This window comes from Carya illinoinensis, chromosome 11 (genome assembly GCF_018687715.1).
Source record: "Carya illinoinensis cultivar Pawnee chromosome 11, C.illinoinensisPawnee_v1, whole genome shotgun sequence".
Taxonomy (NCBI): domain Eukaryota; kingdom Viridiplantae; phylum Streptophyta; class Magnoliopsida; order Fagales; family Juglandaceae; genus Carya; species Carya illinoinensis.
The window spans coordinates 40,105,304-40,119,625 of record NC_056762.1 but is presented as its reverse complement, the minus strand read 5'-3'; the positions used below and the strand labels follow the sequence as shown (position 1 = coordinate 40,119,625).

Genomic DNA, 14,322 nt, shown 5'->3' with positions numbered 1-14,322 from the left:
TTCTGACCCAACAACTTACAAACAAGCTGTCAAACACCCTGGTTGGTGTCAAGCCATGAACTCTGAACTGTTAGCCTTAGAACAGAACCAGACTTGGATAATCACTGACTTACCTCCTGGAAAAGAGGCAATTGACTGTAAATACGTTTACAAAACAAAATTTCATGCTGATGGATCTGTAGAAAGGTTGAAGGCAAGGCTTGTTGCCAAGGGATTCACACAACAAGAAGGGATAGATTATACGGAGACCTTTTCTCCAATTGCAAAGCTTGTTACTGTCAGAGTTTTATTATCTGTAGCAGCAGTACAAGGCTGGACACTTCTCCAATTTGATGTTAACAACGCCTTCCTCCATGGCGATTTGGATGAGGAAATATATATGCGCAAACCTCCTGGTTATGACAAAGGAGGACCCACTCAAGTTTGCAAGCTTCTCAAGAGTATCTATGGTCTTAAACAAGCTTCCAGACAATGGTATTCTAAATTCTCTTCCTCTCTTATTGCCTTTGGATTTGAGCAATCTAAAGCTGATTACAGCTTGTTTACTAAACTAGATGGTTCATCTTTCACTGCCTTACTAGTTTATGTAGATGATATTATTGTGGCTGGTAACTGTTCCTCTTCCATTGCATCACTCAAATCTTTTCTGAACACTCAGTTTAAGATCAAAGATCTTGGTTGTTTGCGCTATTTTCTTGGTTTGGAAGTTGCAAGGTCTTCCAAAGGCATTCACTTATGCCAAAGAAAATATACTTTGGATATCTTGGCCGACTCAGGGACTCTTGGCAGCAAACCTCTCAAGCTGCCACTTGAGCAGAATTTTAAACTTAGCAAATCATCTGGTGCTCAACTCTCAGACCCGAGCTCTTATAGAAGACTCATTGGCCGTTTGCTATATCTAACCATCACTAGGCCTGATATATGTTATGCTGTCCAGCTCCTTAGTCAATTTATGGATCATCCCACCACTTCACACTTGGCTGCAGCTCATAAAATACTTCGGTACATCAAAGTAGCACCTGGACAGGGCATCTTGCTATCATCTTCCTCTCAACTTCAACTCAAGGCCTATTGTGATTCTGATTGGGCCTCGTGTCCTGACACACGTCGTTCTGTGACTGGGTATTGCATTCTTCTAGGGGACTCACTTATTTCTTGGAAGTCCAAGAAACAATCTGTGGTGTCTCGTTCTTCCGCTGAGGCTGAGTACCGCTCCATGGCTTCCACATGTTCTGAGCTTACTTGGCTTCGATATTTACTTCTTGATCTTCGGGTTTCTCATCCTCAGGCTGCATTGCTTTACTGTGACAACCAAGCAGCCCTCCACATTGCTGCCAATCCGGTCTTCCACGAACGTACAAAGCATATTGAGTTAGATTGTCACTTAATCAGAGACAAGATCCAAGAGGGCAGCATGATCACAGCTCACATTGCCTCAAAATGTCAACTTGCTGATATATTTACAAAAGCTTTACCTTCCTTTATTCTTCAGTTGCATTTGTCCAAGATGGGAATAGTGAACCTCTATTCTCCATCTTGTGGGGGGCTATTACACACCATAGATGATCAAACTGCAGGCCGTTCCTCTTCAAAAGAGCCTACAAGTCGTTTAAGCTTAGAACCTGAAAAGGGATAAATTGTATTCTTTTCCAGTTTTTGCTTATTTCCATTATTTTGATTCTTTGTAAATACTTATTATTCTTTTGCTTAGCCAGCTGCTATTTTTAGTATAGAAACGGTTAGTTTGTTACAGAAATGTGTATATGTAGGACAGATTGTACAGTGCTCATTACACAGAATATTGAGAAAGCATCTTCCCTCATCCTTCGTGTACCTGCTCTCTGTTTTTCCAGCTTCTTCTTTTCTTCTCTTTGATTCCTTACATAAAATATCATGTGTAATCATAATTTATTCCAAAAATTTAAACTTATATAAAAAGATGTAAATTTGATTATTTATATTATATTCTTACGTGCACATTAAACATAATTGCAAAGTTGTTCTCGATTCAAATGAATATTCAAGGAAGATCAAATTTCATTATATGAAGAATTTACTCTTCCTCATAAAAACTACATAAAGAGTTACTCTCCCTCTGTCTCCTCACCATTTGAACATGCACTCAGCCCTCACCCATTTCCATGTATCTTAACCAAGAAAACGTCCCTCTTTTTTCCAGAAAAATGATGAGGATTCAACATGTGGGAGGGGGAAGAGAAAAGGAAGGGGAGCACTTTCACAAGCAGTTTTAAGTCTTTCCAACTTATTTCTCATATTTGTTGATCATCATCCATGACCAGCTAGTTTAATTTTTCCTCTTCACCATCTTGCTTCTCTGTTCCTTCTGGACGGTCTCCTTTGGCATCCTTACTAGTGTCAGCCTTATCACCCTCAGCTTGTTTTACTTTTTCCTCTTCACCATCTTTCTTCTCTTTCCCCTCTTGATGGTCTCCTTTGGCATCCTTATCAGTTTCATCCTTATCATGAGGCTGAGTTTTCTTGTTCTGAAGAAAATTGATGAGGCCTTGGAGAGAAATTTCAGCATCTCTGCTCTTCATGAGCTCACCTGCAGCTTCTGCAGGTGTGACTTTAACCTCCCCTATAAGCCCTTCAATTTCTTCAAAGAGTTGATGTTCGGAAATTCCGTGATAGTTGAATGCCAATTGCTTGAATCCAGAAAAGTTGCAATATGACATGTGAATGTGCATGTCCATCCGACCTGGCCTCAACAAAGCAGGGTCGAGCCTATCTTTGTGATTGGTCGTGAAAACAATGATACGTTCTTCACCACAGCATGACCAAAGACCGTCTATGAAGTTGAGCAGCCCTGAAAGTGTCACCTGTTTTGAAATAATTAAGGATAAATATATTAGACATCATAAGCAGTGTCGGGTTAATGTAATAGTGGTCCTCCCATAATAAAAAACAAACATATAATATAGATATTCTCTTCAAACTAACGGCTTGGGTGGGAAAGAAAAAGCAGTGAGTACACGTTGATCGCTTCAATTAAAAGACTTCTGAAATACATTGATTCCAGACGTGACCAAAGGGTCAAGCTTGGACAGGAAAGAATGCCAAGTGGTGGACCCAGGGAGTGGAAATTTGGTTCTTATTAAATTGTCACTAGTGGAGGAGTGGTAACCAAGAAAAGCAACGAGTTGTTAAAGCACACATTGACATCAGCTTGCACTTAAAATGTCATTTGTCTATGCAATAGAATATGAATAATGAAGCATCCCATAAATTTTTTTTAGCAGATGAACATGGTGTGTAATGCCCCAATGGAACAAGCCACATGGTTTATATTCCAAAAGAACTAATCAATGATACAATTGGAGCCTCATTAGAATTTTATAAAGAGTAAAAACTTCTCATTCTCAAACAATGTGGGATCTCATACACCACTTACCCTTAATCTTATCATATAGGAGTATCACAATCTATCCCCTTTAAATTTCAGTCGTCTCAAGTCCTAAATTTCTAGTTGAGATAGACTCTGATACCATTTGTAATGCCCAATAGAAGGCCCAAACCACATGGCCTATACTCCAAAAGGACTAGTCGATGATACAATTAGAGCCTCATTGAAATCTTATAAAGAGCAAAAACTTCTTATTTCTAAACAACGTGATCCCATACACTACCTACCATTAATCTTATGGGGTATCACATCGTGAGCTACAGAAACTATGTATTTCCCCAATGTAAAGATCGTTCTGTTTAATGGAAGTCACTTTTTGTACAGTAAAAGAATTCAAACTTGGTTGGTGAAGTTTGCAAGCCAAACTTTTGAAATGATTATAGGAAAATTAGAAACCAAATGGATTTAGCTTTCTGTAGTCTTTCTGAATGATACAGAATCCAAGCAGACACAGCAAGTAATTTTGAAAACTTTAAAGCAGGGTGCACTTTTCATGATCTATCCATCATGCGATGCTCTGTGCTTCATTGTCAAGAAAATTTGGAGAGGAGAGTTGTGTTTGAAATGCTAGTGTATGATAACATAACATAACAGCATACTGACCTGATTTTTGCTATTATCCCCTGATTCCCTTGAGGATTCTCGGTTCTGCAGATTGATTGTGCAATCAATATCCTCGATCACGAGTATAGATCGGTTCGACATGCTAAGCAACAATGATCTTAAACCACAGTTAGACCGTACAGATGTTAGATCCAAGTCGTAGATGTCATAACTGAGGTGATTAGCCATGGCTGCTATCAAGCTTGATTTCCCAGTGCCAGGAGGACCATACAACAAGTACCCTCGTTTCCAAGCTTTTCCAGTTCTTCTATGGAATTCCTTCCCCTCCACAAAGTTGTTCAAGTCATCCATCAATTCCATCTTAAGGTCGGGATCCATGGCAAGGGTTTTGAAGGACATTGGGTGATCAAGATTAATGGCATTCGAGTCCCAGGCCCCGTAAACAACTGTGTGAAGCTTTATAGCCTTGATTTCTTCTTTAATGGCCTTTGCTCTCTCCAAAATGTAAGGTAAGTATGAATTTAACACCTTTTCTCTATGTTGCTGATGGAATTTTAGCTCGAAGGCTTTCCTTTCAAGTTTTGAGAAGGAATTATTATCACCACCACTTCTAGTACCAGATGATTCAATCTCTGTACAAACCAAAATCCAGCTTACTTGCAAATCTTCATAAACATCAACTATCTCTTCATCTCTATCAGCAGTGACTATTAGTTTCGTGTCCTCATCGCCTTTGCTTACCTTAATTCTTCGAACATAAGGGGTCACTTTAGTGCCCAGATAGGTATCAACAGCCTCAAAGACCTTGTTTGTGGAATGCCCTTGAAACTCATCTATGACAACGATCAGTGTCGAGGAGAATTTACAGCAAAGTTTACTGATCCTGGAGAAGAAATAGCTTCGAAGTTCCATAGGAACGAAATCATTGGCAACACTTCGAATGAGCATGGCCGTGGCAGCGAAAGAGGCTGCTGCAGTCAAAAGTGCTTTCGGATCGGACAATTTTTTGCGTGCCAACATGTTCTAAGGCTGGAAATTAGCTCCTGTTTTGGTTTTGGTAGAAAGTGTTTTTGGTACTTCCTGCTGTGAGAAAAAATGAGGCAGGACCTCAAGCCCAAGCGAGTTTTATGGCTAAAAACCTCGCGGACTTACATTTGTCTTGGTCTTCGCTTGACATTGGAGGATGAGTGCTCCTAAACTATATCGATTTAATTCTCATATTTCATTATCATAAGTGAAATATGGTACAGCAACATTCAAACACAAATATTTTCAAACTAATCATTACAATTTTTTCAAATTAATCATTATAACTTTCATAAATTTTCAAATATAAAATATAAACAATTCTACATTTTTAAATCTAAAAAAAATAATAATATTAAAATATTATATTATAATAATATTTTAATTTTATAATATTTTTTATTCAACTTTTTCTCAAAATCCAATAAATACTTAACTCAAAATATTTTACTATTATTCATAAACCATCTTACTACTATTTATAAAATTCTCATTTCACTCACAAGAAGAAAAGAAGGTCACGTAGCCTGTTTCCACATTGATGACTCAACATTCATTTCCTAGACGGGACAAGGAACTTGCAAAGAAAGAGAGGTGTGCCTCTTTATCATCCATGTGACACATTTAAATATGATAAATCAACTTTTTTGACTAAAGATGACAATGCACAACATTGCTCTTATTTCAAACCGATATTAGTTTAATCCTCTAGTTTTTATATGAAAGTGGATTCTATCACATGATGTATTGTTGTTTTTGGGTACGCCGATAATTCATGCTACTACAAACTAAAACGCATTAAAAGTGGATTTAAAAAAGGAACCTTTGTTTTTTGCTGAACAAAAAAGTGAATTTAATCGTACTTAATTTAAAGGTGAAGGTTTGACAGGTGCTAAACAAAAAATTGAAAAGAACGACATGGAAGAAGAGGAGTACAAAAACAAAATCTATAGAACACAAAAAGCCTGGATCAATGTGCAACTCAACTCAGTTTTCAATACAGAATCAGAGGTAAAGCCTACAAGTGAGAAAAGGTTTAATCTAACTTCCACATCAGTTACAATCTAATTCCAAACTAGCGGGGGAATCACATCCAGTTACCAACAAACTGTTCAAAACTTATGGTCGTCCACAGTTTCTAGACTATAGCTCCCAAATCATTTTCGTATTCTTCTAAGTATCTTGTACATACCAAACACATTCTTCTCCTGCCACAGGTACGGAATGAAAAATGATCGATACAAGGGAGGTGAGAGCTGCCTGTCCAGGTAAGGCAGTGCAGCGACTGCCTGAAGAATGTACAAACAATTTTAGCACAATCACATGAGGAAAGGTGAAAACAATTAAAAAGCTGATTTTTACCTCCCACACTGACAAGTCACTTCCACGCGTAGCGTAGGGTCGATTAAGCTGCAGCTCAACAAGGAAAGTACAAGCCTCAAGATCCTGGAGCTGCAATGGCAATGATGTGTCAACGATGAAATAAAGGAAAGGAAAATAGAACACGTTTAGGCTTTATATCAACCAAGGACAGGAGTTAGTTACATATTGCTCATCTGATGCCTTGTTCTTATCGTTAAAATATGGTGGTGCAGCTGCGGTCCCTCCAAGGGTAGCATTGAAAGGGAATGGAAGAAGACCTCGGAATCCATCATCAATCCAACGGACTTCTCCAACATAATCAGGAATAAAAAATGATGATGGAAAACGGTGCCATTCACTTCCAACACATACTACAGAACCTGCAGTGTATGGGACCCAAAATTTAAAAGACTCGCATGGATGTATCTCCTTACCAGTACTAAATAATACAAAAATTTTATATGCAGTCACTTTTGCGTACTTTTTACGCGCTCTACCAATGTGATTGGCTGCGTCACATTTTTGTAATATAAAATAATTGTTTTGACCAATCATATCAGTAGAGTGCGCAAAGAATATGCAAAAGTGACTGTATGTCTAAATAATAAGGTCTCTAGAATTCAAGAGGTACTGAAATTGACTTTCTTTTCCTATTTTCATGGCCTTACTATCAAAACTTTGGTTGCCAGTAAATTGCAAAAACCTAGCCAATAATTCAGGGAATAAAGAGTATTAAGAGATTCTAAAAGTTTGAGAATTTCAGAAGGAAGATTGAAACTGTGTCACCATGGTCTTTTCATCTCATGACAAAGAAAGCACTGCTTCATATATCTAAAGGCTATATACTGGCTCTCACCTGTTCCTGCATCATCATGGTGTTCTAAAAGCTTGTAAATCTCCAACGGAGCAGAATAACCATTAATCAGTGAAAAAGTTCGAGCATGGGAGGTACACAATATGAGGCTAAGAACCACAGGTCTAAGAAGTTTTGCCATCTGCATATGCACACAACAAAACACTTGACTGTGAGTGAAAGCTCATTAATATAGATTGAGAATTGCATAGCAATATAGTATACACATACTGTAAACATCAGGGGTTTATCATTCGGATTATATTTATCCCGGAAAAGATCAGGAAAGCTCTCAATGACAGCCGAAGCAGCAACACAAACTAGTGGATATATTGGATAAAGGAACCTGCAAATATAGTTAGGAAACAATTGCCATCAATTTATATTACACTGGAGGCTAAATGGAATTGGATTATATGTTAACTACAGGACTCTAGATACCAGAGAAAGAGGTTTGAAATTTCAAAATAAAATCATATATGAAAGCCAGAAGATGAGTAGATAACCAAAAATGGCTTCCCACAAATACACAGGCAAAAGATAATGGAAACCAGTCTTTCTGGTCACTATAATATGTCACACAATGGATTTATGCATCTATGCCATTTTTTTTTTTTTTTGGGGGGGGGAGAGAGAGAGGGTGTGTGTGGAGGTGACATTTGTCCCAAAGGCACAAATGATTCTGATAAATGAAAAAGGGTCAATATAATATTTATTTTCAAGTGTCATTGATAGGAGGTGATGCTTCAAATAGTTCACAGAAAATCATCATATACATTTCATTCAAAAAAAATTCTATTGGCATGGATTTGTATATCAAAAATGGGTCATCACTCAATTTTAATTGGTAAATATTTTTTTTGACAGGTAAAATAAAAGTTCTATTGATAGAAGAAAGTAGGTGTAGCCTAAGTACATGGGAGGTATACAAAGAGAACACCTAGCTACAGGCTAAGAATTAATAATGGATACAAGAAAATCATGAAACTAGCCCCATTGAAAGCAACAAGAACGCAAAACCCTTAAGAGGAACTTTTTTCATCCCAAATCTTTTGCAATGCTAATGAATATGATATATCGCGTGATTTCAAAACAACCACTGACACCACCTCCAGAACCACACTGACTTGTGTTTTCATGTGTGGTAACACGAACAGGGAAAAAACAAAGACAAGAAGTGTGCAAGGACATTGAAGAGGACAGCAAAATTAGACAAACCTTTCTTCTTTGTGTGGCTGCAAAGACATAAATACCAGCCAAATATATACGGGAGAGACCACAACCAGCAGGTCTGGGGCGTACTTCTTCCTTGCTATCGGAAAAAATCCCAGGAAAAGTAAAGCAAGAATGAAACAGAAGTTGAAATTGTTAAATCCATTCCTAAGATAGTATAATGGTCCTTCAGTCCCATACAAGTGGCTTTCACCACCTCCTACAATGTTATATACCAGCAGATTCAGCACAGATGATGTCCATCTTCTGTAGTAGTAGTAGTCAACAAGGAGTGAGACTGCCTGGAAGAATTACAAAACTTTCACATTGTAATGGGCATGAAAAAATGATTAATTATAAGAATATTATAACTCTACCTAGTGCTGATACTAGGAACTGGGATTGAAAGATCCAACAAGGTAATATGTCATGATCAAACTTAATGATTAACTTACAAGAAGAGAAAGAGAGGTGACAGCCCCAGTTAAAAATGCTCGCTTAAATCTTCTATATAAAGAGTAGAACGTGACTGGCAGAAAAGCCAAGATTGAGAATGGCCAGCCAAGGATTACACCAACAGCTGCGACTGCAACTGCCATTGCAGGCTTCTCAAGAAGAAACAATCCTGATGAAAGGGAGATGGCATACATAGAGAATGAACTTGGCAAGAAACCTAGAAAGCAATGTCAAGACAGGGGGGGATGTTAGAAAAATCCAAGCATATGGGAACATCTTAAACTCTAGATTATTACTATTTAGACGAATAGAAAAAATTAAGTGCATTGCTACAAAAAACAACTAAAGAAACCAAATGGCATTTTGGCAACAAAAGAGATGAATAGAAAAGGCCCACCCACTTGTACTAGCAAAGAAACAACCGCTGGTTAAGCATAGCATTGCGAGTGTGTAACAAGCAAGACGCTTTCCATACTTCCTCGAAAGGGCTACCACCAGAACAGTTTCTGTGATAACAGAGAGGAGACCTAGAAAGAGTCTTACAGCATAGAATACTCTCACCTGCAATGGCAGAGTTATTAGTTTAAGCATAATCCTTTGATATTTTCTATTAAAAAAGGTGGACTTATAGAAGTATGACTTATTACTAACCCATCAGAAAAACAATAATCCTAACGTACAGAGAAATCTCACCTTTTCCTCACCAAACAACCAGGAAGCTGGTCGACTGACTAATTCATGGAAAACAATGTATAAGTATGAACGCAGTGCAAACTGGGAACTGTAGGAGGCACAGAAGTTGCAAGAACAATCAATATCTCAGTGGAAAATCATACTAAACCATTAAATCTTTCAAAGCAATTCAAGAAAGCTTGAGAAATAATAAATCTTCTTCTTTTGATTCGAGGAATTGATTTCTAAGATCAATTCAAACTCCACCCCACCTTTGCAACCACAAAACAACATGAGAAGCCCCTTGTGGTAACTATTTAATAATAGCAAAAAATGTCAAGCTGAAAGACAATTCTGCAGTGAATTGCAGTCAGTATCACCATTAACTTTTGTAATAGAAAGATTATTCTTATTCATATGTTTGGTTGTGCGATTTAAACAGAACCCCAACTTTGCATTTTTCAGTTCAAACTCATTTTCGTTAACTGTCTTTCAACACAATAGATATAGGCAGCGTCTCATTCTGTAACGCAATTCCCATTTTGGGGCACTGCTTCCTTTGTAATATGTTGTGAGGATCCCATAAAATACCCTCTTGTGCTATTCAAGAGCTCCTCCCCATTCAATACATTCATTATATACACCTAAATAACACTATTTCTATATCAACAAAATATCTTCTTACTTATCCAAAAAAAATACACCTAAATAACAATCATAAAGACATGATCCCCGGGCTTTTCAAAAGCTTAAATGAGATTACATATTATGAGCACTAGATTTTATATGATAGTTATCTCATCACTAATTTAGGGCTATACCAATCGTAGCCCATGTTTTGCCCTTCAAAAAAGTCTCCACGGGGCATCAGATAGTCATGGCACTTTGAAAATAATGTTTGTAATCTAAGGCATTGGACACATAATAAATGCAAACTAGACGCAGTAAATGGTAAAATCCGTGCCTAAATTAGTCGCGTCTCCTACTAAATAGTTTCAGATAAATTAACTTTTTTTTCTTGATAAGTTTTTTTGATAAGTAATAATTTTATTGAAGAAATAGGCATAAGCCCAAGTACACAGGAAGTATACAAAGGATAAACCTACAACTTCCTGAAAACAAAAAGAAAAAAAAAAAAAAAAAAAACCCAAAAACTAAAACAGATTCAGGAAATTATCCACCATTACATAAACTTTCGCCCAATAACCCAAAGTACCCATGAAAAAAACCCTAAGATCTTCCAAAGTACGTTCTTTATCATCAAAACATCTCCCATTTCTTTCTATCCACAAGCACCACATGAGACAAGGAGGAATCATCTTCCAAACAGACGCTGCCTTCTTACCGCCCTTCAAACCCTTCCAACCTACCATTAAATCCACCACATCTTTGGGGATCACCCAATGCAAACCTGTCCAACTCAGAACCTCATCCCACAAGAGTCTAGACACTTCACAGTGAAGGAAAAGATGATTTACAGATTCTCCATCCTTTTTGCACATAACACACCAATCAGCAATAAACAGTCCTCTCCTTCTAAGATTATCAGTTGTCAAAACTTTGCCCAAAGAAGCCACCCAACAGAAAAAAGCAACCTTGGGAGGAACTTTCACTTTCCAAATACTTTTCCATGGGAAAACGCAACTACCATGACTTGACATAACTCTATAGTAAGAAGAAACTGAAAACTTAGCATTTCCAGCAGAAGACCATGCCATACTATCCTCCCTTTCAGTTACCAGCTTTATACTGTAAAGTTTAACCAACAAAGCCTGAACTTCATCCGCTTCCCAATCATTAATATCCCTTTTGAAAATAACATTTCAAACAACCTTATTATTGCTTACACAGTAGGAATAAAAAACAGCAGCATTTTGATCCCTTGCAATTCTGAACAGGGCAGGAAATTCCATCTTGAGAGCAGCATCCCCACACCACAAATCATGCCAAAAGAGGACTCTTTTACCATTTCCAACCTTCAATCTAAAATTACTAGAGAAAAAATCCCATCCTTTTCTAATAAATTTCCACAAACTCACCCCATATGCTCCACTAGAGGCTTTTGAACACCAACCTCCCCTCAAACTTCCATACTTTACATCTATCACATTTTTCCATAGGGCTTCACTCTCCAAATGATATCTCCAAAGCCATTTGCCTAGTAAAGCTTTATTGAAGACCTTCAAATCTTTAATCCCCAAGCCACCACCATCCAAAGGTTGACAAACTTTCTTCCAGCTAACCAAATGAAACTTCTTTTCCTCACCAACACCACCCCATAAAAAATTCCGAAATAAACTCCCAATTCTCTTTTCAACCCTTGCAGGAAGAGGAAAAAGAGAAAGGAAATACGTAGGCAAGTTAGACAAAGTACTTTTAATAAGAGATAATCTTCCCCCCTTAGACAAATAAATCCTCTTCCAACCCGCTAACCTTCTTTCAATTTTTTCAATCACCCCATTCCAAATGTCCACAGCTTTAAAAGAAGCCCCCAAAGGAAGCCCAAGATATCTCAAAGGCAAAGAAGCGATCTTACACCCCAATAAATTTGCCAAATCTGATAAATTCTGAACAACACCCACAGGAACAATTTCAGATTTTTCTTGATAAGTACGTTTGAGATAAATTAACTTTCTTTTTTTTTAAGTTTGAGATAAATTTTTTTTGATGTCGGGAGCCTCTCCAAGGCAGGGCCCTTTGGACCCACCCCTGCAGAATAAATTTCAGTCCCGTGCACTGCACCCTCGAAAGTTTCCCTACACGAAACTGGTTAAATCGCTGGATTTACACCAGAGGTGGCCCAAAGGATTGTTTGCACCCATGAGGTGTTGAACCTTAGACCTTGAAGGGAATGAGACTCCAAGACCAAGGCCTTCACCACTCAGGCCAACCCTTGGGGTTTTGAGATAAATTAACTATCAGACAATGTCGCTTCATCTATCTGATATCTGAGATAAATTAACTATCAGACAATGTCGCTTCATCTATCTGATATCGGTTCTATTAGCGTCTACAAGTGCAGTTAAGTACAAATGTGTAACCAAGTATAATGCCACTTTTCTAAAACAAAAAGAAATAAACATGCCCGCATATGAGTGATAAATATACCTGTACTCCCAGGTCTGAAAGCCAGATTTGTAGAGAAGGAAATGGAGTGGCTCCCAGTAATTGAAGACTTCATCGCAGTCGTGAACGATGTTTGATGTGGCGCTCATGTAGCGTAGGGTTCCTAGTACGAACAAAGGAAACATCCACCCTAATCCCTCGTCTCCCCCCTCTCCTTTTCCACCGCCCGATCTCCCCGGCTTATCGTGCTTCCCATACGACTCTGATTGCGAAGACGATGACGACGAAGGATCGGGCTGTAGCGGACGTCTCTGCCTCGTCGATAGCTCCATCTCTCTGTCTCTCTCAATCAGCTCGGTCACTGGACCTATGAGACGCGGTCAGAGAGAGATGATACTTCCTTCCATGGAACGTAATATAGAAACTTTTTTCTTTCTCTCTTTAAGCCGCTTTTCTTTTTTATTATTTTTTTAACTTAACAATTAAGTAATTATTTTTTAATAATATTATAAATTTTTTATTTATAAAAAAACATTTTAAAATATTTTTAAAAATACATATAAAAAAGAATTACATTAAAATAAGAACCTCTCTCTCTCTCTCTCTCTCTCTCTCTCTCTCTCTCTCTCTCTCTCTCTCTCTCTCTCTCTCTCTCTCTCTCTCTCTCTCCTCCTTTTTTTCCCAATAAACCATCTCCAATAAAGTTGCAAATAAGTATTCTTATTATTCTCTTTTTTTAAAAATTTTTTACACTGATATTCCCAAAAAAAAAAAAAAAATGTTGACTAATTTATATGAGTGGCTTTTCGTAAATACACTTTAAATAATTTAATAAAAAATTATTGTAATTTGATAATCCTATAAAACTGTTTTTACCCATTAGATTCTCTCTTTGTATGGAGTTCTATTTTGGTAACGTGAACGTAAGAGGAGGAATTATATTTATAATTATAAAGTGCATAAATGTTCTCTTTTTAAAAAAAAAAAAATTGAGTAAATATAAAATTCATATAAAAAATTAATTTTTTAATAATAAACTTCATTATTTTTCAAAATATGTGTGGCAAAGGCACTTACACAATACATACCTAGTAAAGTATTTATATGATATAATTTAATTTAAAAAAAAATCTTAAAATTTAAATCTTAAAAATCAAATCTTACTATTTAAGTTACGTAAGTTGTGTGCTCTACACATCAACTTAAGGATATAATAACTCTGTTATTAAACTTTGAATTAGTTTAGGTTATTCACTTCCGGTAGGTCCATTATTTGACTTTAAAAAATGTTTGTTAAAATCAAAAGTTGAGAGTGTTATAAAACTATCGTAAGGAGAGAGAGAGAGAGAGAGAGAGAGAGAGAGAGAGAGAGAGAGAGATAGAACTCAAGAAGTTATGAAACTTATGAATTTCTTAAAGAATTCAACGATATATATAGGCGTTCAAAGGGAACTATACAAGTTACTATGCAGTACTATGCTGGTACTATGCATATTTACTATGCAGTACTATGCTGGTACTATGCACTGTGCGATGTCGGCCATTTACTATGCCAGTTACTATGCAGTACTATGCTGGCACTATGCGCACTGTGCGATGTCGGCCATTTACTATGCTAGTTACTATGCAGTACTATGCTGGCACTATGCACACTGTGCGATGTCGGCCATTTACTATGCCAGTTACT

The 14,322-nt window shown here is 37.2% G+C and overlaps 2 protein-coding genes across 2 annotated transcripts; both read right to left on the bottom strand.

Moving 5' to 3' along the window:
• Positions 1-1,986: 1,986 nt before the first annotated feature.
• LOC122281707 (AAA-ATPase At3g50940-like) lies at positions 1,987-5,179 on the bottom strand. The gene is made up of 2 exons (XM_043093445.1): positions 4,028-5,179; positions 1,987-2,840 (listed from the first exon to the last, which is right to left on the bottom strand). The coding sequence occupies exons 1-2, from the start codon at positions 5,006-5,008 to the stop codon at positions 2,301-2,303; spliced, it is 1,521 nt and encodes a 506-aa protein (XP_042949379.1). The 5' UTR covers positions 5,009-5,179; the 3' UTR covers positions 1,987-2,300.
• A 783-nt stretch (positions 5,180-5,962) lies between these two features.
• Positions 5,963-13,056, bottom strand: LOC122281706 (dol-P-Man:Man(6)GlcNAc(2)-PP-Dol alpha-1,2-mannosyltransferase). The gene is made up of 10 exons (XM_043093444.1): positions 12,678-13,056; positions 9,591-9,678; positions 9,299-9,458; positions 8,897-9,114; positions 8,448-8,743; positions 7,461-7,575; positions 7,233-7,371; positions 6,560-6,756; positions 6,377-6,466; positions 5,963-6,303 (listed from the first exon to the last, which is right to left on the bottom strand). Exons 1-10 carry the CDS (start codon positions 12,965-12,967, stop codon positions 6,172-6,174), a joined length of 1,725 nt encoding a protein of 574 aa, XP_042949378.1. The 5' UTR covers positions 12,968-13,056; the 3' UTR covers positions 5,963-6,171.
• Positions 13,057-14,322: the final 1,266 nt, after the last annotated feature.

Bases quoted from the DNA above. Each gene is read 5' to 3' on its own strand.
- LOC122281707 (XM_043093445.1), bottom strand. From the start codon at position 5,008: ATGTTGGCACGCAAAAAATTGTCCGATCCGAAAGCACTTTTGACTGCA. The intron at 2,841-4,027 runs GTCAGTATGCTG...ATTTCAAAACAG, and splicing joins GGGATAATAGCAAAAATCAG to GTGACACTTTCAGGGCTGCT.
- LOC122281706 (XM_043093444.1), bottom strand. From the start codon at position 12,967: ATGGAGCTATCGACGAGGCAGAGACGTCCGCTACAGCCCGATCCTTCG. The intron at 7,576-8,447 runs GTTTGTCTAATT...CTATATTTGCAG, and splicing joins CAGCCACACAAAGAAGAAAG to GTTCCTTTATCCAATATATC. The intron at 6,304-6,376 runs GTAAAAATCAGC...TACATTCTTCAG, and splicing joins GTGACTTGTCAGTGTGGGAG to GCAGTCGCTGCACTGCCTTA.